Here is a 27,948-nt window from a genome sequence, read left to right as displayed (position 1 = left end):
TAGATGTGACAGCCAGTGTTAACTCTCTCCAAGTGTCAGGTTGTCTAGGGTGGGGAAGGCAGGAAAAACAGTACCTGTCAGCACTTTTGTTCCTGGAGGAATCTGCAGGTGGCTGCACTTCTGGCCCTCATCTTAAAATTAGTCAACAGATTTTTTTCACATATATCCTAGGTGCTTTTCAAACTGTTTGGGCTGAGTTAGTTGGAATGCTGGCTATCCTGGGGCTAATAATACATTATATGTTAATAAAAAAATTTTTTTAAAGCCCACTGACTTTCAATGCCAGACATTATGGGGATTTGTTTTCCTAGTGTGAGTCCCTAGGGCAGAGGGTTAGTGCCCCATGTGGAGTGTGATACCCTCTCTTTTCCATGCTTGTGATATTCCTTAATTTTGTGGTTGGTTGCACCAGGGTTTTAGTTCCTGACTGCATTTCTACCCGCTTCTTACCCTTTACAGTATGGCCTTCTCTCTACAACTAAGTGTGGAGGACCTGCTCTACCTGTTTTTCAGGGAGAGTTGTAATACATGTGGTTGTCTCTGTGTGTCTGTGGGGCAAGTTGAGTTCAGGATCCTTGTACTCCATCATCTACCCAGTCTAGGTGGTTTATTCATTCTGTTCATGGTTCTTTTGCTGTACAGAAGCTTTTTAATTTGATGGAGTCCAACTTGTTTACTTTTGATTTTGTTGCTTTTCTGTTTTGGTGTTAAATCCAAAAATTCATTGCCAAGACCAGTGTCTACGAGCTTACCCTTTCGTTCTTTCAGGAGTTTTTTATTTTCAAGTTTTTCATCTGAGTATTTTAATTCGTTTTGAGTGAATTTTTGTGTATGGTGTAAGATGGGGCTCCAGGTTTCTCAGCCCTCTTTATCAAAGAAACTGTCTTCTCCCTACTATATATTCTTCTCTTCCTCTTGTAAATTTATAGTATATGCATAGGTTTGTTTCTGGACTCTATTCTATTGATCTGTGTGTCTGTTTTTATGCCAGTATCATACTATTTGACTACTGTAGTTTTGTGCTACAGTTTGAAATTATGTGTTGTTCCATCTTTGTTTAGAATTGTTTTGGTTATTCAGAGACTTTTGTGGTTACATACAAACTTTATGATTATTCCATTTCTGTGAAAAATTTCATTAGAATTTAGATAGGGACTGAATTTAATTTTACAGTGTTTTGGTGTACAGGTCTTTTACCTCCTTGGTTAAATTTATTCCTAGATTTTTGTATACCCTTTGGCGCAGTTGTAAATGGGTTTTCTTAATTTCTATTTCTGATAGTTTATTAGAGCATGGAAACATAGCCGATATTAATATCTCCTGAAATTTTACAGAACTTTTTTATTCTAACAGTTTTTCGTGGCATTTCAGGGTTTTCTAAATGTAATATTATGTCCCCTGTAAATAGACAGCTTTTTCTACTCCAATTTGAATGCCTTTTCTTTTTGTCTAATTGCTATAGTTAGGACTTAAAAGTGGTGAGAGTGGGCATCCCTGTCTTATTGCTCATCTTGGGGGAAATCTTTTAGCATTTCAACACTGAGTGTGTTGTTAGCTGTGAGCTTCTCACGTATGGCCTTTATTATATTGAGGTATATTCCTTGTGTAACACTGAGAGTTTTTAATCATGAAGGGATGTTAATTTTGTCAATTTCTAGTTCTATGTTGAGATGATCATATGGTTTTTATCCTTCATTTTATTAATGTATCACACTGATGGATTTACAGATGTTGAACCACCTTTGCATCCTTAGAATAAATCCTATTTGATTATGGTGTATGATTTTATGTTTAATTTCATTTGCTAGTAAGTTGAGGATTTTTTCACAAATGTTCATCAGGGATATTGACCTATAATTTGTTTTCTGTAGTGTCCTTGTCAGATTCATTATCAAGGTTTGCACAAGGTGTGGTATTAATATTTCTTTAAATGTTTGGTAGAATTCATCATTGAGGCCATACGGTTCTCTGGACTTCTGCGGGGGGGGGGGGGGGCGTTGATTAAAGATGACTGATTCAATCTCCTTGCCAGTAATCTGTTCAGATATTCTATTTACTCATGAATCACTCTTGGTAGGTTTTATGTTTCAAGGAATTTATCCATTTCTTTTCATTGTTCAGTTTCTGTGGTAAAAGTTGAAACATCTCTTTGGTTACTGATCTATTCTGTTTGTTTCACTAATCTTTTTTATTGTCTTTTTATTCTCTAATTCATTTATTTCTGGTCTGATCTTTATTATTTCCTTCCTTTCACTAACTTTGTACTTTGCATTTTCTACCTTTCCCAGTTCCTTGAGGTATAAAGTTAGGTTGTTTATTTGAAGTTTCTTGTTTTTCAGATTTTACTGCATTCTGTAAGTTTTGGCATGTTTTTGTTTAGTTTGGTTTTGATTACCTTTGGTTAGCATGTTTAATCTCCACATATTTGTGAATTTTCCAATTCACTTATCATTTTGGTTAGAAAAGCAGTTTAATCTGAACACTGAAAAGAAATTAAAAAATAATCTTAATACAGGGTTGATCATGGAGAATGTTCTATGTGCACTTCAGAAGAATGTATATTCTGTGGTTTCTGGATGAAATGGTCTATATATATTGGCTTAGGTCCATCTGGTTTAATATGCAGTTTAAATTCAATGTTGCCTTATTTTTCTGTCTGCATAGTCTACTCGTTTTTGATGGAAGGATAGAAAAGACCCCTATTATTATATGACTATTTATCTCTTTAGGTCTATTTTTTCTTTTATATATTTAGGTGCTCCTCTGTAGGGTACATAAATATTTGCACACATTATATCCCTTTGATGAATTGATTCCTTTATCATTATATCATGATCCATGTTTATTATTGCCTTTCTCTTAAAGTCTACTTTTCTGATAACCATGTAGTTACCCATTTTTCCATTACTTTCCATTTACATGGATAAATTACTTTGCATTTACATGGGTATCATTTTCCATCTTTTCACCTTCGTCTGTGTGTTCTCAAAGCTGAAGCAAGTCTTTTGTAGGCAGCACATAGATGAGTTACGTAATTGATCCATTAAACCATTCCTTTTGATTAGAACATTTAGACCATTTACATTTAATAATTGATAGATATGTACTTAATGCTATTTTGTTAATGGTTTGTTGGTTGTTTTGTAATTCCTCTATTCCTTTATTTTTCTTTTTTAAATTTAATTATTTCACTGTTTTAAGATTCTTTGTTTATACACCACACCCAGTGCTCCATGCAATACATGCCCTCCTTAATACCCACCACCAGGCACATATTGCATGGAGCACTGGGTGTGGTGCATAAACAATGAATCTTGGAACACTGAAAAATAAAATTATGTAAAAAAAAAAAAATCCCCACCACCAGGCTCACTCATCCTCCCACCCCACCCCCTTCCAAAACCCTCCATTTGTTTCTCAGAGTCCACAGTCTCTCATGGTTCATCTCCTCCTCCAATTTCCCCCAATTCACTTTTCCTTTCCTTCTCCTAATGTCCTCCATGTTATTCCTTATGCTTCACAAGTAAGTGAAACTTACTTGTAATTGACTTGCTCTGCTTGATTTATTTCATTCAGCATAATCTCCTCCAGACCCATCCAAGTTGATACAAAAGTTGGGTATTCATCCTTTCTGATGGAGGTATAATATTCCATTGTATATATGAACCATATCTTCTATATCCACTTGTCTGTTGAAGGGCATCTTGGCTCTTTCCACAGTTTGGCGATTGTGGCCATTGCTGCTATGAACCTTGGGATACAGATGGCCCTTCTTTTCACTGCATCTGTATCTTTTGGGGTAAATACCCAGTAATGAAATTGCAAGGTCATAGGGGAGCTCTATTTTTAATTTCTTAAGGAATCTCCACACTGTCTTCCAAAGTGGCTGCACCAACTTCCAATCCCACCATGCCCTCTCCAACACATGTTGTTTACTGTCTTGTTAATTTTGGCCATTCTAACTGGTGCAAGGTGGTATCTCAATGTGGTTTTTATTTGAATTTCCCTGATGGCTAATGATGATGAACATTTTTTTCATGTGTCTGTTAGCCATTTGTATGTCTTCTTTGGAGAAGTGTCTGTTCATGTCTTCTGCCCATTTTTTGACATGATTATCTGTTTTGTGTGTGTTGAGTTTGAGGAGTTCTTTATAGATCTTGAATATCAGCCCATTATCTGTAGTGTCATTTGTGAATATCTTCTTCCGTTCTGTGGGTTGCCTCTTTGTTTTGTTGACTGTTTCCTTTGCTGTGCTTATTTTGACGAAATCCCAAAAGTTCATTTTTGCTTTTGTTTCCTTTGCCTTTGGAGACATGTCTTTTTTTAAAATATTTTATTTATTTATTTGACAGAGAGAGAGGTCACAAGTAGGCAGAGAGGCAGTCAGAGAGAGAGGGAGAAACAGGCTCCTACCTGAGCAGAGAGCCCAATGCAGGGCTCGATCCCAGGACCCTGAGATCATGACCTGAGCCGAAGGCAGAGGCCTAAACCACTGAGCCACCCAGGCGCCCCTGGAGACATATCTTGAAAGAAGTTGCTGTGGCCAATGTCGAAGAGATTACTGCCTATGTTCTCCTCCAGGATTTTGATAGATTCCTGCCTCAGGTTGAGGTCTTTTATCCATTTCAAGTTTATCTTTGTGTATGGTGTAAGAGAATGATCAAGTTTCATTCTTCTATACATAGCTGTCTAATTTTACCAGCACCATTTATTGAAGAGACTTTTTTCTACTGTATATTTTCTCCTGCTTTGTCGAAGATTATTTGACCATAGAGTTGTGGGTCCATATCTGGACTCTCTACTCTGTTTCACTGGTATAGGTGTCTTTTTTTGTGCCAGTACCATGTTGTCTTGGTGATCATAGCTTTGTAGTAAAGCTTGAAATCAGGCAACATGATGCCCTCAGGCTTGTTTTTCTTTTTCAACATTTCCTTAGCAATTCAGAGTCTTTTCTGGTTCCACACAAATTTTTAAATTGTTTGTTCCGGCACTTTGAAAAATGCCGGTGGAATTTTGATTGGGATGGCATTGAAAGTATAGATTACTCTGGGTGGTATAGACATTTAACAATGTTTATTGTTCCGATCCATGAACATGGAATGGTCTTACATCTTTTTGTGTCTTCAGTTTGTTTCATGAGTGTTCTGTAGTTCCTCGAGTAAAGATCCTTTACCTCTTTGGTTAGGTTTATTCCCAGGTATCTTATGGTTCTTGGTGCTATAGTAAATGGAATCAATTCTCTAATTTCCCTTTCTATATTTTCATTGTTAGTGTATAAGAAAGCAACAGTTGCTTTCCTATTGCTCTTTGTTATTTGATGATATTCTGCAGTGGTATGCTTAGAGATGTTTATCTTGTATATTTACTATAGGTTTTTGTTTTGTAGTTACCATGAAGTCTATATAAAACAACTTAAAACTGTTTTAAAGATCATAAGAACTAATTTTTGAAAGCATTCTAAATCTCTATACTTTAACTCTCTTCTATTTTGTTTCTGATGTCACAATTTACAACATCATTTTAATCCATTAACAAATACATGTATAGTAATTTCTACTACTTTTGTTTTTAACCTTTATACTGGCTTTATAAGTGATTAACCCACTCCTGAACTTACTTGATTTTGAATTTTAGTTTATATTTATCTATACCAGTGAGATTTATACTTTTGTATATTTTTACCTGCTTTTTTTTCAGCTTAAAGAACGACCTTTAATATTTCTTGAAAGGTGGGTCTAGTGGTGATGAATTCATTGTGCTTTTGCTTGTCTGGAAAACATTCTCTTTCAATTCTGAAGGACAGTTTTGCTGGGTAGGGTATTCTTGGTTGGCAGTTTTTTTCTTTCCACCTTTTATAGGTATACCTCTGAGGTATTGTGGGTTCTTTTGCAAACTACCACGATAAAATGAATGTTGCAATAAAGGAAGTAATTTTTTTTTGTTTCCCAGTATATATATAAAAGTTATGTTTACATTATATTGTGGTCTGTTAAGTGCACAAGAGTATTATATCTATATCTGTCTATATACCTTAATTTAAAAATACTTTGCTAAAAATTGCTAAACGTCTCATTATTCTTCTCCTATCCCCCAAGATAGGATTGGGAGGGAGACAAACCATAAGTGACTCTTAATCTCACAAAACAAACTGGGGGTGGTTGGGGGGAGGTGTGGTTGGGAGAGGGGGAGGGGGGTTATGGACATTGGGGAGGGTATGTGCTATGGTGAGTGCTGCTCATTGACAATGTAGCTGGTTACCCAAGAGCTCTGATGGTGATTCACAGACCTGTACCCCTGGGGATAAAAATACATTATATGTTTATAAAAAAATAAAAAATTTAAAAAAAAAGAATAAAAGACATAAAAGCCCAAACAAACAAAAAAAATTGCTAAACGTCACCTGAACTTGCAGGGAATAGTAATCACTAATGGCTACTAACTGATTAGAGTGGTAGTTGTGAAAGGTTGAAGTGACTGGGGCAATTTCTTTAAGATGACAATGAAGTTTGCCAGAGTGAGTGACCCTTCCTTTCATACCTCTGTAGCATGTAATGCTGTTTGATAGTATTTCACCTATAATAGAACTTCCTTGTCAAAATTGGAGTCAGTCCTCTCAAACCCTGCTGCTTATCAACTAAGTTTATGTAATATTCTATGTCATTTATTTTCATTTCAACAATCTTGATAATATCCTCATCAGGAGTAGATTTTATCTCAAGAAACCACTTCCTTTGTCCGTAAGAAGTAACTCCTCATCTGTTCAAGTTTTATCATGACTTTGCAACAATTCTGTCCAATCTTTAGGCTACACTTTTTTTTTTACTTTTTTTATTGTGTTATGTTAGTCACCATAAAAATAGTTTTTGAAGCAGTGTTCCAAAATTCATTGTTTCTAATTCTATTTCTTTTCTACTTCCACCTCATCTGCAGGGACTTCCTTCACTGAAGTTTTGAACCCTTTAAAGTTATCCATGAGGTTTGGAATAAACTTTTTCCAAACTCCTGTTAATGTTGATATATGAAATTTTTCCATGAATGATGAATGTTCTTAATGGCATCTAGAATAGTTTTTATTTTGCCCAGATATCAGAAGAATCACGCTCTGTGGTAACATAGCCTTATAAAGTATAGTTTTTAGATAAGTAGACTTGAAATATGAAGTGACTCCTTGATCCATGGGCTACAGAAGGCTATTGTTTTAGCAGGCATGAAAACATTAATCTCATTGTACATCTCCATCAGAGCTCTTGGGTAACCAGCTACATTGTCAATGACCAGTAATATCTTGAAAGAATTTTTTTTTTTTCTGAGCAAGTCTCACAGTGGGCTTAAAAATCTTCAGTAAACCATGTTGTAAATGCATGTGTATTCAGCTTGCTTTTTTGTTTTATTTATAGAACACAGAGTAGATTTAACATAATATCTAAGGGCCATAAGATTTTCAGAATGGTAAATGAGCATTGGCTCCAACAGAAAGTCACCAGCTGCATTGGCCTTTAACAAAAGAGTCAGCCAGTCCTTTGAAGTTTTGAACCAAGCATTAACTTCTCCTCACTAGCAATGAAAGCCCTAGATGGTATCTTTTTCCAATAGAAGGCTATTTCATCCCCATTAAAAATCTCTTATTTAGTATAGCCACCTTTATTAATTATCTCAGGTAGATCTGGAGAACTTGCTGCAGCTTCTACATCTTCACTTTGTGCTTCACCTTGCACTTTGATGTTATGGAGATAGTCTCCTTCTTAAACCTCATGAACCAACCTCTGCTAAGTTCACACTTTTCTTCTGTAGATTCTTTACCTAACTTCATGGGATTTAAGAGAGCTAGGACCTTGTTCTGGGTGAGGCTTTGGCTTAATCCTGTAGCTGGTTTGATTTTTTTTCTCCAGACGACTAAAACTTTCTCCACATCAGCCAAAAAGCTGTTTTTCTTTCTTCTCATTTGTGTTGACTGGAGTAGCACCTTTAATTTTCTTCAAGAACTTTCCCTTTGCATTCACAGCTTGGCTAACTATTGGGTATAAGGCGTTTAGATTTAACCCTGTTTCATATTTTGCCATGCCTTCCTCACTGAGCTTAATTATTTCTAGTTTTTGATTTAAAGTGTGAGGTATATGACTCTTCCTTTCACTATCCACTTAGAAGCCACTGTAGGCTTATAAACTGGCCTAATTTCACTATTTTGTCTCAGGGAACAGGGCCCAGAGTGAGGGAAAGAGATGGGAGTAATGGCCCCCCATCTGCTGGAGCAGTCAAAACACATACATTTAAATTTGCCTTCTTATGTGGGTATGGAACAAAGTAACATCAAAGATCCGAGGTCACCATGACATAATAATGGAAAAGTTTGAAATATTTCAAGAGTCACCAAAATGTGACACAGAATTACCAAGTGAATTTTTCACTTGGTTCATGTGTTATTCTCCTGAATTGAGTGGATATCTTTATCACTGTTATTTTGAACTCCTTGCTAGGTACATCGCTTATCTCCATTTCATTAAGATCTTTTTCTGGGGTTTTATCTTTTTCTTTTGTTTGAAACATATTCCTCTGTTTCTTCATTTTTATCTATTCTCTGTATTGGTTTCTATGCATTAGATAAAAGAGCCACATCTCCCATTCTCCTCTGGCTTATTAGCTCTTGGCTGTCTCTCAACCTCTGTGGCTGTCCAAGCAGCCTACTTTATTTTTAGTGGCTTCCAGAAGTGGAGGTTGTGCCAAGACCTTTCACTGTCTCAAAGGGGAGGATCTCAGTCAGCATCTGGATTCATGCTGATTGGAAAGCAGAACTTCAGGTAGAAACTTTTATAGTTTGCAAATGGAATTGATTCTCTAATTTCTCTTTCTATAGTTAAATTGTTAGTATATAAGAAAGCAACTGATTTCTGTGCATTGATTTTGTATCCTGCCACATTACTGAATTGCTTATTGTCACTATCTTGAACTGGAACCCTTCTTTTTTTTTAAAGATTTTATTTGTCAGAGAGAGAGAGAGAGAGGAGCGAGAGTGAGCACAAGCAGAGTGGCAGGCAGAGGGAGAAGCAGGCTCCCCACCGAGCAAGGAGCCCGATGTGGGACTTGATCCCAGGATGCTGGGATCATGACCTGAGCCGAAGGCAGCTGCTTAACCAACTGAGCCACCCAGGTGTCCCCCTATCTTCTTTTTGATAACAGCCCTTCTAATAAGTAGGAAGTGATAATTATGGTATGAATTTTCATTTCTCCAATGAGTAGTGATGTCTAGCATTGTTGCATATACCTATTGGCTGTATTTATGTCTTGTTTGGAGAAATCTGTTGAGGTCTTCTGACTGAGACACCCTGGAACTGGTTCCTAGGTAGTAATGAGGTCTCTCTGATATATGAGTGGTCCAGACTCCTCCTGAATCCCTTGGAATATGATACTGGATCCCATAGGTCTCTCAAAGACACTAATGTTTAGTAATAGGTGCTCATTTATTGTTGGGTTGGGGGACAAAGACGAGGGATATCTTAGGCTGCTGTGATGCTAATGTCACTCTTCAACCTTAGGACAGTATTATTTGTTGTAGGTATGTTTGTACAAGTGGGAATATTACAATGGGATGAAGTTCCAAAATGACTAGGTCATGGGGTGTGTGCAGTTTTCATTTTGGTAGATAAAGCCAAATCACTTTTTATAGAGGTTTATACTCTATCCACAGTATAAGAGTGCCTATCTCTCCAATTATTAACTTTTTTATTTTGTCATTCTGAAAAATAGCAATTCATTATACCCCTCATTTGCATGTATCTTTATGCTTCCTTTCCAGTGAACTATCTCAATTCTTTGTGAATTTTTTAAATAAAGATATTTTTAAATTAATCTCTACACCCATGTGGTGCTCGAACCCACAACCCCAAGAGAGTCACATGCTCTACCAACTGAGCTAGCAGATACCCCACGTTGTATATTTTTCTTTTGGGGTCTGGTCTTTTGCTTATTGGTTTATGGGCATAACAAAATTTAGAATATCTTTGTTTTCTGTAAAAACAAAACAAAACAAATCAAAAACCATAAAACCACAACCACCAAAAGAACCAGGGTGGCTTTGTTAAGAAAGTGCCCCTTCCTTCAAGCCCATCCTGCCATGACCAAAACAGTACGCAGAGTGGGAGTATTTGATGCATAGTACAGCAAAGCCCTATACGTAGAAATACCTTGAAGTTCCTCTGTGGCTGATCCTCACACTCCAGCTCCCCTGGAAAATGTTTTAAACCCAGGCTAGAATTTAATAGGCAAAATTGCTGAGTCAGAGAAAAAAGTGAAGACTCACCAACCCCCTCAGGGAATCAGTAGTACACAAGTTGGTAAACATGTAAAAAGACAAACCATGCAATAGCTTTTAAAAATTAAACTATGGAAGAGGATCCTTTGTGTTTGCTGAGAGGGCAGGGTTCACAGGGTGAAACAAGAAGGGCGCTTGAGGGTTGTCCTCTTCCTTGAGCCATTGGCTGTCAGAGTCTGTGTTGTTGGGTGCTTGATAGCACCCAGGGAAATTGCTCTAGGGAGGCTTTATGAAACTCACCTGCCTCTCCCATGGCATTTTCCCCCACAGCTCATGTGTTCATCAGTGCAGAAGGCTCTGTTTGAGGAGGAGGATCATGTCAAGAAGCTTCAGCAGAAGGTGGCCACTCTGGAGAAGCGGAACAAGCAGCTTCGGGATCGGGTGAAGAAGGTCAAGAGGTCATTGAGGCAAGCACGGAAGAATGGTCGCCACCTGGAGCTGGTGAACCAGAAGCTCAGTGAGAAGTTAGCAGCTGCAGCAGGTGCCCTCCCACACATTAATGCCCTGGGGCAGGAGCCACCAGGTGCCACGTACCTGCGGGGGTAATAGGGCATGAGTAGTGGTCTTGCCTGGCTCTCCTGGAACATGTTGCCTCTTGCCAGGGATTGTAAAGTAATGGTAGGTTTTAATGTGCACATAGGTCAAAAAGTCTTGTAGATGTTTTAAATATGCATTTGGTAGTGTCTAGTTACTTGAAGGGGCAAGTCTTGCTATTTTCTTAGTTGCTGTTCTCCTTCCCCTCCCTGCCTCCCTCCAGACCAGTGCTTACAAGTCCAGAGGCAGCATGATCCTGGAATGTCATGTGTTTGCCTATGGCCTGTCTTCAGCTTTCAGGAGCACAAGTGTACTACTGGAGAAAGAATATTTTAGAATCTCTAGATGTACAAGAATCTGAGCTACAGGACCATCATTAGTTTTGAGAAGAGATCTGCAGCAAGTCTTGGAACTTTTGGAAGGTGGATGGCAACCTTGCAAAGCATCCAAGGATGTCTGTAAATAACCATGTGCATGGTGTCCCTACTCCAGCCAGCTGAAGCACAGCTCATAACAGGGCAGTGGGGAGAGGGGGGTAATTGAACAAGATGAATTATGCCTGATTTCCAAGACCAATTTACCCAGAGTTAAAGAGGATACCTATGGGTCACTTTAAAGGGGAATTGCCTTTGTGGACTGGTCATGTTTTATCAAACCATGTTGCTGAGTTGGCAAGAGCCTGCACAGTATCTCAGCCCCTGCTAAATGCAAACTTACTGTTGGCTCATTAACTCCTTCCAGCTGCTCTGAATTTGAGGTGAGTTGACCCAGTACACTGTTAACTTCTTCCAAGATACCTCCTTACCTATTGAAATCAAGTGACCTTGCCTCATTCCCATCCAGGCACCCAAAGAGCTTATTCCAGGCGGCTCTACAGAGGCCTGATGCAAGCATTTTCACCACCTAAACTGACGTAAGGTAATTTTGTTCTCAGAAAATAACTGTCAATATCGACATGAAAGCAAACTAAGTTCCCATTTTTATATTACATGAAGCTTAGCCCTCCTAGTAGCCTATGACCAGTATACAGAGTGGTTTTAAAGTAGTGGATGGTAACTCCATATATCAACTTGATAGAAAATACAGTAACTGGGAGTATGAAATAAGTCTATAAGGCCAGATTGCATACCATACTGTAATACAAAATAATAGCTTATCAGTTCTAAAAACTCAAATGCTTTACAGCTTTGTCTGTCCCATAGAACTTCTGAATGTCTATCGCCAGACATGTATCATTATGCTAAGAAAGAACAGTCATGTAGACAGCTTTCATAATGTAATACAAAGCTCAGTTACAAACATGCATCCTAGGATTTTGGAAAACAGATACTTCTCTTAGAAAGGACATAATGAGGAAATTAGTAAGGTTCCCCTTGTATTTTTTGTTAGTTTATCTTTTATGGCCAAATTGCCTTCTGCCCAATGAGTTATGCAGTGAAAATGTTTGTGGCAAATATGTCTATGGTAGAAATACCAGACAGGGTTCCAGTCATTCCAGTGTCTGCTTTTGTATGCAAACACCTTCCACCCACCAGGACTGCCCACCTGTCAGCATATCAGGTTTTGTACGTGACCTCAGAGCACTTCACCCTGTTTGGAAAGAAACCTGTAAAGACAGTACTACCAGTAAGAAGAATATCTACATATAGAACAGCTGAGCCCTTAATTTAGGTACATTTAGTCCAGTGGAAGTTGGGTTCCTAAGAAGGCAACCAAGTGGTCATCTTGTGACTACCTGCTGATGGACCTGCAGATCTCCAAGTCCCTCTTGCTGTTCCAGATAGAACTTTCAGGTTCCTCATCAGGAAATCCCCGCCCCCCCGACCACTCCAGACACTGCAGCACCTGATTATGTTGTCCTGTCCACCGGAAATGGCAATTATATGGTCAGGTTTCCCTTCCACTGCCTTTAGGAAAACCACATTCTTTGGCTCTGGCAGCTGGTTGGGAGGATGGACCTGTGTCACTTGAGGCTACTGCTCAAAGGGAGATGTCTGCACTCTGGACTGGATAGAATGGCAGTTTTTGCTTCATTTCCAAGCTTCTGCTGCTCCTTTATTAGCTGTATCCTTCATAGTACAATACAATAGTTTAGTCTTTCTGGGGCCATTTCATTAAAGCATTTTGGCTTCCACCCAAGGGAATGACAAGCCTAAGGGTGATTTACAGCTGGTGTTTTGAGAACTGTGGAATCTGGATCCCTACAGATGCATTAGGTTCTGCCTTTTTAATAAATACGAGCAGTATTTCAGCCACAATGGTAAGGTGATGTGTGTTTCTTTGGGGTCAGGGAGATTCCAGCTTTGGCCTGAAAAAGTATTTTTTAGATCCTTCTGGGGAAGCATCTGTGAGTAACACCTGGGACACATAGAAGACTGAGCTCAAATCTCTCGATGTTCCTGTGGGGGGATATGGCTTGAACCTCTCTGTCCCAGGGTTTCCACCTTTCAACCCACCTGAAGAAAAACAATGGTATCTCTTCCGCAGAGGGGACAAGAAGCTTCATTAATCAATGTCTGCAAAAATATATTTGAATCTCTTGCCAACGGAAACTCCCCAGGTCCCTGCTATCTGCTGCATTGTCATCTTACTGGAGCCCTTGCAACCTGTTTATTGTATTCATAGGAGTTTTTTAATGCAAGAAGAATCCAAGAAGTACTTCAAAACTGACAATTCTACAACAGGTTGGTTGAGCATATCTCTGAGATGCAGACCACTATTGAGTTCTACTTTGGGGTTTGAGGAGGTCAAGTGACTTTTCCAAAGTCACAAAATGAGAGGCAGACAGAATCTAGAATCTTTGTCAGAATCTAGAATCATAGGTCACCATGTGAGCCACAGCTAGCGTGGAATAGTTCCTTGGGCCTCCACTGTCCACTGTTCCTACTGATTTTTTTTTCTTTTGATGTCACACTTTTCCTGGTACCTGCCTGGTAACAGAAGTTAACAGGGATTCTCACATCTCTGATGCAAGGCCCATCTCTCTTAGGGGAGAGATAACCTAAATTGTTGATTCAGCAATAGTCCATATTCTAAAATAGTCTTAAATCAAGCACCTAGTGTGTATTAGGCTCCTTTACCATATTCTCATTTACTATTTCTAATAACTTTATGAAATAGTTATGCTTAAAGAGGAATCTGGAGTTTCAAGAGATTAACTGCCCAGTGAAACACAAGTAGTATAAAGTGGCCAGTCAAGGATTCAACTCCATCTTGATTTCCGTCTTCATACTTGATCATGTAAAATGAGGTTAATAAACACTTCTACCTCAAAGGCTGTTCAGAAGATTGAATAAAATCATTCCTTTAAATGCTTAGTTTGGTTCTTGACACTCTGCAAGCACTCAAGATAGAAGTGTTGTTTCTACTATTCCCCACAAAGACCCAATGCTTGTCAGAAATGAGAGGTTATTTGGTGGGATTCCATATAATTTTCCTATTAACAAGAGGAGGGATAAAAACTATTTGATCATCTCAATAGATCCTGGAAAAGTGGCAAAATAAACATCCATTTATGATAAAAACTACAACAAAGTGCATCTGGAGGGAATGTACCTCAACACAATGAAGGCCATATATGAAAAACCCAAAGCTAATATCATACTCAATGGTTAAAAATGGAGAGCTTTCCCTCTAAGATCAATATTAAGACAGGGATGTTCACTCTTACCACTTTCATTCAGCATAGTACTGGAAGTCCTAGCTCTGGCCATTAGACAAGAAAATGAAATGAAAGTCATCCAAATCAGATCGGAAGATGCAAAATTGTCAATACTTGCAGATCAGATGCTGTTATATATAGAAAACACTAAAGATGCCACCAAAAGATGTTAGAATAAACAAATAGCACGATACAGAATTGATAAGCAAAAATTTGTTATTTTTATATACTAATACAGAACTATGAAAAAAAAACAATGCCTCTTATTTTTGCATTAAAAAGAATACCTAGAAATATATTTAACCAGAGATAAAAGATCTGAACAATGACATTGTAAGACATTGGTGAAAGAAATTAAAGATGAGTATTATGCTAAGAAATAAGGCAGACAGAAAAGACAAATAGCATATGATCACTTATATGTAGCATTTAAAAAAACAAATGAAGAAAAAGCCAAAAATGGACCCAAGATACAGGAAATGTACTGTTGGCTATTTAAGGGGGAAGAGGATAAAGTTGAGTGAAAGACGTAAACAGGATTAATACATCCAAATGTCCAGTTATAAAATAAGTCATGGGGATGTAATATACAGTGTAGGAAATATAGTCAATAATATGGTAATACACTTATGGTGACAGATGGTAATTAGACATTGTGAGGATTTCATAGTATATAAAAATATCAACCACTATTACATATGAAAATAATTCAATGCTGTATGTCAATATAATTCAATTTTTTAAGAAAGGCATCCAAATTGGAAAGGAAAAAGTAAAACTCACTATTTGCAGAATGACATGACACTATATATAGAAAACCTTAAATGCTGCATCAAAAAACTATCACAGAGGAGGAGTCAAGATGGCGGAGAAGTAGCAGGCTGAGACTACATCAGGTAGCAGGAGATCAGCTAGATAGCTTATCTAAACATTGCAAACACCTACCAATCCAACGGGAGATCGAAGAGAAGAAGATTAGCAATTCTAGAAACAGAAAATCAACCACTTTCTGAAAGGTAGGACTGGCAAAGAAGTGAATCCAAAACGACAGGAAGATAGACTGCGGGGGGAGGGGCAGGCTCCCGGCAAGGGGCGGAGTAATGGACCACAAAATCAGGACTCTTAAAAGCCTGTTCCACTGAGGGACATTGCTCCAGAGGCTAAACCGGGGTGAAGCCCATGCGGGGTCAGCGTGGCCCCACGACCCGCAGGGTCACAGAAGGATGGGGGGGGGGGTCAGAGTGTTGCAGAATTGCAGGTATTAGAACAGGGAAGCCGACTATAGAGACAGAGCCGAGGACTGAGCTCTCAGCTCAGGGTTACCTTAACCGATCGTGGGCTGGGTGAGCTCGGAGCGTAGCCGGAGGCCAGGTATGCGGGAGTGATTGGGCGCTGTTCTCTGGGGCGCACTGAGGAGTGGGGGCCCGGGCTCTCAGCTCCTCCAGGCCAGAGAGACAGAGAAAATGGCTGCCATTTTCATTCCCGTCCTCCAGAACTCTATGGAAAGCATTCAGGGAACAAAGGCTCCCGAAAGCAAACCCGAGCAGATTACTTAGTCCAGACCCAGGTAAGGGCAGGGCAATTCCGCCTCGGGCAAAGACACTGAGAGTCACTACAACAGGCCCCTCCCCCAGAAGAGCAACAAAAAAATCCAGCCAGGACGAAGTTCACCTACCAAGGAAAGCAGGTACAATACCAAGGACAGCAGCGGAATTCCAGAGGAGGAGAAAGCAAAGCACGGAACTCATGGCTTTCTCCCCATGATTCTTTAGTCTTGCGGTTAATTTAATTTTTTTCAATTTTTTTTTTCTCCTAAATTTTTTTAACTTTTACCCTTTTTTAACGTTTTTAACTAGTTTATCTAACATATATATATATATATTCTTTTTTATATTTTTTCTTTATTTGTATTCTTTTTTAAATTTTTTCTTTTTATCCTGAACCTCTTTTTATCCTCTTTCTCACCCCTACGATGTGGGGTATCTTCTGATTTGGTTAAATCACACTTTTATGGGGTCTTTTCCATGCTTTTAGTATTTTACTTGCTCTTTCATATACTCTTACCTGGACAAAATGACAAGGCAGAAAAATTAACCACAAAAAAAAAAAAAAAGAACAAGAGGCAGTACTGAAGGCTAGGGACCTAATCAACACAGACATTGGTAATATGTCAGATCTAGAGTTCAGAATGATGATTCTCAAGGTTCTAGACGGGCTCAAAAAAGGCATGAAGATATTAGAGAAACCCTCTCTGGAGATATAAAAGCCCTTTCTGGAGAAATAAAAGAACTAAAATCTAACCATGTTGAAATCAAAAAAGCTATTAATGAGGTGCAATAAAAAATGGAGGCTCTCACTGTTAGGATAAATGAGGCAGAAGAAAGAATTAGTGATATAGAAGACCAAATGACAGAGAATAAAGAAGCTGAGCAAAATAGGGACAAACACCTACTGGACCACCAGAGAATTCGAGAGATAAATGACACCATCAGACGAAACAACATTAGAATAATTGGGATTCCAGAAGAAGAAGAAAGAGAGGGGAGCAGAAGGTATATTGGAGAGAATTATTGAAAACAAGCATCAAAATCCAGGAGGGGCAGAGAACCCCCCTCAAAATCAACAAGAATAGGTCCACACCCTGTCACCTAAGAGTAAAATTTACAAGTCTTAGTGACAAAGAGAAAATCCTGAAAGCAGCCCGGGAAAAGAAGTCTGTAACATACAATGGTAAAAATATTAGATTGGCAGCAGACTTATCCACAGAGACCTGGCAGGCCAGGAAGAGCTGGCATGATATATTCAGAGCACTAAACGAGAAAAACATGCAGCTAAGAATACTCTATCCAGCTAGGCTATCATTGAAAATAGAAGGAGAGATCAAAAGCTTCCAGGACAAACAAAAACTGAAAGAATTTGCAAACACCAAACCAGCTCTACAGGAAATATTGAAAGGGGCCCACTAAGCAAAGAGAGGGCCTAAAAGTAGTAGATCAGAAAGGAACAGAGACAATATACAGTAATAGTCACCTTACAGGCAATATAATGTCACTAAATTCATATCTCTCAATAGTTACCCTGAATGTTAATGGGCTAAATGCCTCAATCAAAAACACAGGGTATCAGAATGGATAAAAAAACAAAACCCATCAGTATGTTGCCTACAAGAAACTCATTTTAGACGCGAAGACACCTCCAGATTTAAAGTGAGGGGTGGAAAACAATTTACCATGCTAATGGGCATCAGAAGAAAGCTGGGGTGGCAATCCTTATATCAGATCAATTAGATTTTAAGCCAAAGACTATAATAGGAGTTGAGGAAGGACACTATATCATACGCAAAGGTCTGTCCAACAAGAAAATCTAACCATTTTAAATGTCTATGCCCCTAACGTGGGAGCAGCCAACTATATAAACCAATTAATAATAAAATCAAAGAAACACATCAATAATAATACAGTAATAGCAGGGGACTTTAACACTCCCCTCACTGAAATGGACAGATCATCCAAGCAAAAGATCAACAAGGAAATGAAGGCCTTAAATGACAAACTGGACCAGATGGACATCACAGATATATTCAGAACATTTCATCCCAAAGCAACAGAATACATATTCTTCTCTAGTGCACATGGAACATTCTCTAGACTAGATCACATCCTGGGTCCTAAATCAGGTCTCAACTGGTATCAAAAAGATTGGGATCATTCCCTGCATATTTTCAGACCACAATGCTCTGAAGCTAGAACTCAATCACAAGAGGAAATTTGGAAAGAACCCAAATACATAGAGACTAAACAGCATCCTTCTAAAGAATGAATGTGTCAACCTGGAAATTAAAGAAGAATTGAAAAACTTCATGGAAACAAATGATAATGAAAACACAACAGTTCAAAATCTGTGGACACAGCAAAGGCAGTCCTGAGAGGAAAATATATAGCAGTACAAGCCTTTCTCAAGAAACAAGAAAGGTCTCAAGTACACAACCTAACCCTACACCTAAAGGAGCTGGAAAAAGAACAAGAAAGAAATCCTAAACCCAGCATGAGAAGAGAAATCATAAAGACCAGAGCAAAATTCAGTGAAATAGAAACCAAAAAAACAATAGAACAAATCAACAAAATTAGGAGCTGGTTCTTTGAAAGAATTAATAAGATTGATAAACCCCTGGCCAGACTGATCAAAAAGAAAAGAGAAAGGACCTAAATAAATAAATAAATAAATAAGAAAGAGGAGAGATCATAACTAACACCAAGGAAATACAGACAATTATATGAACATACTATGAGCAACACTACGCCAACAAATTTGACAATCTGGAAGAAATGGATGCATTCCTAGAGACATATAAACTACCACAACTGAACCAGGAAGAAATAGAAAACCTGAACAGGCCCATAACCAGTAAGGAGACTGAAACAGTCATCAAAAATCTCCAAACAAACAAAAGCCCAGGGCCAGACGGCTTCCCAGGGGAATTCTACCAAACATTTAAAGAAGAACTCATTCCTATTCTCCTGAAACTGTTCCAAAAAATAGAAATGGAAGGAATACTTCCAAACTCATTTTATGAGGCCAGCATCACCTTGATCCCAAAACCAGACAAGATCCCACCAAAAAAGAGAACTACAGGCCAATATCCTTGATGAACACAGAGGCAAAAATTCTCACCAAAATACTAGCCAATAGGATTCAACAGTACATTAAAAGATTATTCACCACAACCAAGTGGGATTTATTCCAGGACTGCAAGGTTGGTTCAACATCCACAAATCAATGTGATACAACACATTAATAAAAGAAAGAACAAGAACCATATGATACTGTCAATAGATACTGAAAAAGCATTTGACAAAGTACAGCATCCCTTCCTGATCAAAACTCTTCAAAGTGTAGGGATAGAGGGCACATACCTCAATATCATCAAAGCCATCTATGAAAAACCCACCGCAAATATCATTCTCAATGGAGAAAAACTGAAAGCTTTTGCGCTAAGGTCAGGAACATGGCAGGGATGTCTATTATCACCACTGTTATTCAACATAGTACTAGAAGTCCTAGCCTCAGCAATCAGACAACAAAAGGAAATTAAAGGCATCCTAATCGGCAAAGAAGAAGTCAAACTATCACTCTTCGTAGATGATATGATACTATATGTGGAAAAACCAAAAGACTCCACCCCAAAACTGCTAGAACTTGTACAGGAATTCAGTAAAGTGTCAGGATATAAAATCAATGCACAGAAATCAGTTGCATTTCTGTACAACAACAACAAGACAGAAGAAAGAGAAATTCAGGAGTCAATCCCATTTACAATTGCACCCAAAACTATAAGATACCTAGGAATAAACCTAACCAAAGAGGCTAAGAATCTATATGCTGAAAACTATAAAGTACTCATGAAAGAAATTGAGGAAGACACAAAGAAATGGAAAAATGTTCCATGCTCCTGGATTGGAAGAACAAATATTGTGAAAATGTCTATGCTACCTAAAGCAATCTACACATTTAATGCAATCCCTATCAAATTCCATCCATTTTTTTTCAAAGAAATGGAACAAATAATCCTAAAATTTATATGAAACCAGAAAAGACCTCGAATAGCCAAAGGAATATTGAAAAAGAAAGCCAACGTTGGTGGCATCACAATTCCGGACATCAAACTCTATTACAAAGCTGTCATCATCAAGACAGCATGGTACTGGCACAAAAACAGACACATAGATCAGTGGAACAGAATAGAGAGCCCAGAAATCGACCCTCAACTCTATGGTCAACTAATCTTCGACAAAGCAGGAAAGAATGTCCAATGGAAAAAAGACAGCCTCTTCAATAAATGGTGCTGGGAAAATTGGACAGCCACATGCAGAAAAATGAAATTGGACCACTTCCTTATACCACACACGAAAATAGACTCCAAATGGATGAAGGACCTCAATGTGAGAAAGGAATCCATCAAAATCCTTGAGGAGAACACAGGCAGCAACCTCTTCGACCTCAGCCACAGCAACATCGTCCTAGGAACATCGCCAAAGGCAAGGGAAGCAAGGGCAAAAGAGAACTATTGGGATTTCATCAAGATCAAAAGCCTTTGCACAGCAAGGAAACAGTTAACAAAACCAAAAGACAACTGACAGAATGGGAGAAAATATTTGCAAACGACATATCAGATAAAGGGCTAGTGTCCAAAATCTATAAGGAACTTAGCAAACTCAACACCCAAAGAACTAACAATCCAATCAAGAAATGGGCAGAGGACATGAACAGACATTTCTGCAAAGAAGACATCCAAATGGCCAACAGACACATGAAAAAGTGCTCCACGTCACTCGGCATCAGGGAAATACAAATCAAAACCACAATGAGATATCACCTCACACCAGTCAGAATGGCTAAAATTAACAAGTCAGGAAATGAGAGATGCTGGCGAGGATGTGGAGAAAGGGGAACCCTCCTCCACTGTTGGTGGGAATGCAAGCTGGTGCAACCACTCTGGAAAACAGCATGGAGGTTCCTCAAAATGTTGAAAATAGAGCTACCCTATGACCCAGCAATTGCACTACTGGGTATTTACCCTAAATATACAAACGTAGTGATCCGAAGTTGCACGTGCAACCAAATGTTTATAGCAGCAATGTCTACAATAGCCGAACTATGGAAAGAACCTACATGTCCATCAACAGATGAATGGATAAAGAAGATGTGGTATATATATAATGGAATACTATGCAGCCATCAAAAGAAATGAAATCCTGCCATTTGCGATGATGTGGATGGAACTAGAGGGTATCATGCTTAGTGAAATAAGTCAGTCGGAGAAAGACAACTATCATATGATCTCCCTGATATGAGGATGTGGAGATGCAACATGGGGGGTTAGGGGGATAGGAGAAGAATAAATGAAACAAGATGGGATTGGGAGGGAGAAAAACCATAAGTGATTCTTAATCTCACAAAACAAACAGTGTTTCTGGGGGTGGGGGGGTTCGGAGAGGGGGAGTGGGGTTATGGACATTGGGGAGGGTATGTGATATGGTGAGTGCTGTGAAGTGTGTAAACCTGGCGATTCACAGACCTGTACCCCTGGGGATAAAAATGCATTATAAATGTGTATAAAAAAAAAAACTATCACAACTAATAAGTGAATTAGATAAAAGGGCCAGATAGAAAATCTCTATAGTAAGATTAAGTAAATTCTAATCTATAATCTGTATTCTATATAATCTAATATATAATCTATAATCTTAAGTGAAGATTATAGTAAATTCTGTGGCATTTATACACACTAATAAACTATCAGAAATTAAGAAAAGAATTTCATTTACAACTGCATCAATTATAAAATCCTTAGAAGGGCCATATGCACCCCAGTGTTCATAGCATCACTATCCACAATAACCAAACTGTGGAAAGAGCCAAGGTGCCCTTCAACAGATGAATGGATAAAGATGATGTGGTCCATATACACAGTGGAATATTACTCAGCCATCAGAAAGGATGAATACCCAGCTTCTGCATCAACATGGATGGGACTGGAGGAGATTATGCTGGGTCAAATAAGTCAAGCAGAGAAAGACAATTATCATATGGTTTCGCTTATTTGTGGAACAAAAGGAATAGCATGGAGGACATTTGGAGAGGGAAGGGAAAAATGAAGGGGGAGAAGTCAGAGGGGGAGATGAAAAATGAGAGACTATGGACTCTGAGAAACAAACTGAGGGTTTTATAGGGGAGGGGGATGGGGGTATGTGTTAGCCTGGTGATGGGTATTAAGGAGGACATGAATGGCATGGAGCACTGCTTGTTACGCCAACTAATTTGACAATCTGGAGGAAATGGATGCATTCCTAGAGACATATAAACTACCCCAACTGAACCAGGAAGAAATAGAAAACCCAGACGGACCTATAACCAGTAAGGAGATTGAAGCAGTCATCAAAAATCTCTCAACAAACAAGAGCCTGGGGCCAGACGGCGTCCCAGGGGAATTCTACCAAACATTTAAAGAAGAATTAATACCTATTTTCCAGAAACTGTTCCAAAAAATAAAAATGGAAGGAAAACTTCCAAACTCATTTTATGAGGCCAGCATTACCTTGATCCCAAAACCAGACAAGGATCCCACCAAAAAGGAGAATTACAGGGGCGCCTGTGTGGCTTAGTGGTTTAAGTCTCTGCCTTTGGCTTAGGTCATGATCTCAGGGTCCTGGGATCGAGCTCCGCATTGTGCTCTCTGCTCAGTAGGGAACCTGTTTCTCCCTCTCTCTCTGCTTGCCTCTCTGCCTACTTGTGACCTCTCTCTCTCTGTCAAATGAATAAATAAAATATTTTTTAAAAAGGAGAATTACAGACCAATATCCTTGGTGAACACAGATACAAAAATTCTCACCAAAATACTCACCAAAATCCAACAGTACATTAAAAGGATTATTCACCACAACCAAGTAGGATTTATTCCTGGGCTGCAAGGTTGGTTCAACATCTGCAAATCAATCAATGTGATACATTAATAAAAGAAAGAACAAGAACTATATGATACTCTCAATAGATGCTGAAAAAGCATTTGACAAAGTACAGAATCCTTTCTTGATCAAAACTCTTCAAAGTGTAGGGATAGAGGGTTCTTACCTTAATATCATCAAAGCCATCTATGAAAAACCCACAGCGAATATCATTCTCAATGGGGAAAAACAGAGCTTTTCCCCTAAGGTCAGGAAAACAGCAGGGCTGTTCACTATTACCACTGCTATTCAATATAGTCTAGAAGTCCTAGCATCAGCAAACAGACAACAAAAAGAAATAAAAGGCATCTGAATTGGCAAAGAAGTCAAACTCTCACTCTTTGAAGATGATATGATACTGTATGTGGAAAATCCAAAAGACTCCACCCCAAAATTTCTAGAACTCATACAGGAATTCAGTAAAGTGTCAGGATATAAAATCAATGCACAGGGGCGCCTGGGCAGCTCAGTGGTTAAAGCCTCTGCCTTCAGCTTTGGTCGAGATCTCAGGGTCCTGGGATCAAGCCCCGCATTGGGCTCTCTGCTGGGTGGGGGGCCTGCCTCTCCCCCGCCCCGCCTTCCTCTCTGCCTACTTGTGATCTCTGTATGTCAAATAAATAAATAAAATCTTTTAAAAAATCAATGCACAGAAATCAGTTGCCTATCTATACACCAACAGCAAAACAGAAGAAAGAGAAATTAAGGAGTCAATCCCATTTACAATTGCACCCCAAACCATAAGATACCTAGGAATAAACCTAACCAAAGAGGCAAAGAATCTATACTCAGAAAACTATAAAGTACTCATGAAAGAAATTGAGGAAGACACAAAGAAATGGAAAAACATTCCATGCTCATGGGCTGGAAGAACAAATATTGTGAAAATGTCTATGATACCTAAAGCAATCAACAATTTAATGTAATCCCTATCCAAATATCATCAATTTTTTCAAAGAAATGAAACAAATAATCCTAAAATTTATGGAACCAGAAAAGGCCCCAAATAGCCAGAGGAATGTTGAAAAAGAAAACCAAAGTTGGCAGCATCACAATTCCAGACTTCAAGCTCTATTACAAAGCTGTCATCATCAAGACAGTATGGTACTGGCACAAAAACAGACACATAGATCAATGGAACAGAATAGAGAGCCTAGAAATAGACCCTCAAATCTATGGTCAACTAATCTTTGACAAAGCAACAATGAATGTCCAATGGAAAAAAGACAGTCTATTCAACAAATGGGGTTGTAAATTGGACAGCCACATGCAGAAGAGTGAAACTGGACCATTTCCTTACACCATACACAAAAATAAACTCAAAATAGAGTAAAGACCTCAATGTGAGACAGGAATCCACCAAAATCCTTGAGGAGAACACAGGCAGCAGCCTCTTTGACCTTGGCCGTAGCAACTTCTTCCTAGAAACATCGCCAAAGGCAAGGGAAGCAAGGGCAAAAATGAACTATTGGGACTTCATCAAGATCAAAAGCTTTTGCACAACAAAGGAAACAGTTAACAAAACCAAAAGACAACTGACAGAATGGGAGAAGATATTTGCTTATGACAATAAGCCAAGCAGAGAGAGTCAATTATCATATGGTTTCACTTATTTGCGGAGCATAACAAATTAACATGGAGGACATGGGGAGATGGAGAGGAGAAGGGAGTTGAGGGAAATTGGAAGGGGAGGTGAATGAACCATGAGAGACTATGGACTCTAAAAACAACCCGAGGGTTTTGAAGGGGTGGGGGGTGGGAGGTTGGGGGAGCCAGGTGGTGGGTATTAAGGAGGGCACATATTGCATGGAACACTGGGTGTGGTGCAAAAACAATGAATACTGTTACGCTGAAAAGAAATTTTAAAAAAAAATCAAAAAACAAAACAACCCAAAAAACTCAGCACCCAAAGAACAAATAATCCAATCAAGAAATGGACAGAGGACATGAACAGACATTTCTGCAAAGAAGACATCCAGATGGCCAAAAGACATATGAAAAAGTGTTCCACATCACTCAGCATCTGGGAAATACAAATGAAAACCACAATGAGATACCACCTCACACCAGTCAGAATAGCTAAAATTAACAAGTCAGGAAATGACAGATGTTAGCAAGGATGCAGAGAAAGGGGAACCCTCCTACACTGTTAGTGGGAATGCAAACTGGTGCAGCCACTCTGGAAAACAGCATGGAGGTTCCTCAAAAAGTTGAAAATAGAGCTACCCTATGACCCAGCAATCACACTACTGGGTATTTACCCTAAAGATACAAATGTAGTGATCCGAAGGGACAAGTGCACCCAAATGTTTATAGCAGCAATGTCCACAATAGCCAAACTATGGAAAGAACCTACATGTCCATCAACAGATGAATGGATAAAGAAGATTTGGTATATATATACAATGGAATACTATGTAACCATCAAAAGAAATGAAATCTTGCCATTTGCAATGACATGGATGGAACTAGAGGGTATTATGCTGAAAGAAACATGTCAATCAGAGAAAGATGATTATCATATGATCTCCCTGATATGAGGAATTTAAAGGACAGGGTGTGGGTGTTGGGGGGGTAGGGAAGGAAAAAATGAAACAAGATGGGATTGGGAGGGAGACAAACCATAAGAGACTCTTAATCTCACAAAACAAACTGAGGGTTGCTGGGGGGAGGGTGGTATGGAGAGGGTGGTTGGGTTATGGACATTGGAGAGGGTATGTGATATGGTGAGTGCTGTGAAGTGTGTAAGTCTGATGATTCACAGACCTGTACCCCTGGGGCAAATAATACATTATATGTTAATAAAAATAATTTTTTTTAAAGTGCTAAAAGGAAAATCTACTTGCCAAGAATACCCAGCAAAGTTGTCTTTTAGAACTGAAGGATAGGATGGTACTACATATTAAAAACCCTAAAGATTACACACACACACACACACACACACACACACACACACACACAGTTATAGACAAATTCAGTAAAGTTGCAAGATATAAAATCTTCATATAAAAATTAGTTGAGTTTACATTATCCTTCATAATTGCAAGAGATTTTGCCAGACAAGCAAAAAGTGAAAGAGTTCAGCAACACTAGACTGACCTTATAAGAAATGTTAAAAAGAAATTAAGGTGAAACATAAGGGCATGAATTCATAACAGAAAACACATATGAAAGGATAAATGGCACCAATAAAGATAAATATACTGTTAAATTCAGAATAGTGTAATGAGATTTATTGGTGAGTTAATTACTTATAAAACCAATATGAAGATTACAAGGCAAAAGTACTAAAAATAACTAAAACTACATTGACTTGTTAATGGAGAATCAAGATAAAAAGTGTAAATTGTGATATCAAAAATAAAAATGTGAAGGGGGAAGCAAAAATAGAGAGCCTTAGAATACATTCAAACTTAAGTTGTTACCAGCTTAAAACTGACTTTTATAACTTTTAAGGAGTTTTAGATAAACTTCATGCTAACCATAAAGCAAAACCCTACAGTAGATACACAAAAGATAAAGAAAAAGGAATCTAAGCATACCACTACAGAGGAATAATCTACTTACAGAGAAGAAGAGAAGAAAGGAACAGAAGAATTACAAAACAGCCAGAAAACAATTAACATATGGCAATAAGTTCAAATCTATTTATAATTACACTAAATGGAAATAGACTAAATTCTTAGACCAAAAGACATGGAGCAGATGAGTGAATAAAAAAATAAGACCCATTTCTATGCTGACTATAAGAGACTCGCTTTGGCTTTAAGAACACACATAGGCTAAAAATGAAGGGATGGAAAAAGATATTCCATACATATAGAAACCAAAAGAAAGCTCTTGTAGCCATAGTTGCATTAGATACAGTAGGCCTTAAGACAAAGACTATAGTTAGAGACAGAGAAAGTCATTATATAATTATAAAGGTATTAATCCAAGAAAAGAATATAATGTTTATAACTATTAATGCATTCAGCATAGAAGCATCTAAATATATAAAATCAACCAATATTAATAAACCTAAAAAGAGAAATATACAGCAATATATAACAGTAGGGGGCTTCATACTCAACCTTCATCAATATATAGGTTATCCAGGAGAAAATCAGTAAGGAAATACTGGACTTCAGTGACACATTGGACTGGATAGACTTCATGAACATTCAAAGAATATTCCATTCAATAGCATCAGAATACCCATTCTTCTCAAGCACACATGGAACACTCTCCAAGACAGATCCCATGTTAACGCCACAAAACAAGTCTTAATAAAGATTTAAAATTACATCATTTTTTCTGGCCACAGTGATATGACTAGAAATAAATTAGAAGAATAAATAAATTAGAAGAAACATAAATTAGAAGAAAAGCCACAAATATGTAGAGATAAAACAACATGGTACTAAACTATCAATGGGTCTAAGAAGAAATCATGAGAGAAATTTTTTAAAAGATTTTATTTATCTATTTGACAGAGAGAGAGATCACAATCAGGCAGAGAGAGGGGGAAGCAGGCTCCCCACTGAGCAGACAGCCCAATGTGAGGCTCGATCCCAGGACCCTGAGATCATGACCCAAACCGAAGGCAGCGGCTTAATCCAATGAGCCACCTTCCCTCATGAGAGAAATTTTAAAATATCTTGAAACAAATGAAAATAGAAACAAAACATACCAAAAAGTGGGATGCAGCAAAAATGCTTTTAAAAGGAAAGTTTAAATGGCAAATCCACACTATAAAAAACAAGATAAATGCTTATCTCAAATAATCTAATTCTCCACCTCAAGGAACTAGAAATAGGTGACAAAGTTAAACCCAAAGTTAGTAGGAGGAAGGAGATAACAAAGATCAGAGCAGAAATAAATGAGAGATCAAAGTCACAATATAAAAGGTCAATGAAACTAAGAGATGGTTTTTTGAAAGATAAACAAAATAGTCCTTCTAGAGTCAT

The 27,948-nt window shown here is 38.3% G+C and overlaps 1 protein-coding gene across 1 annotated transcript in view; it reads left to right on the top strand.

Moving 5' to 3' along the window:
• Nucleotides 1-13,086, top strand: part of CCDC3 (coiled-coil domain containing 3) — a 121,101-nt gene extending 108,015 nt beyond the window's left edge. Inside the window, exon 3 of the mRNA XM_046010615.1 lies at nucleotides 10,577-13,086. Within this exon, the coding sequence (XP_045866571.1) occupies nucleotides 10,577-10,852 (276 nt within the window). The 3' untranslated portion in view covers nucleotides 10,853-13,086. The remainder of the gene's footprint in view (nucleotides 1-10,576) is intronic.
• Nucleotides 13,087-27,948: the final 14,862 nt, after the last annotated feature.

The sequence above is a fragment of the Meles meles genome, chromosome 7 (assembly GCF_922984935.1).
Source record: "Meles meles chromosome 7, mMelMel3.1 paternal haplotype, whole genome shotgun sequence".
NCBI classification, from domain to species: domain Eukaryota; kingdom Metazoa; phylum Chordata; class Mammalia; order Carnivora; family Mustelidae; genus Meles; species Meles meles.
Note: the sequence above shows the minus strand (reverse complement) of the source record. Positions and strands in the feature narration are given on the sequence as shown.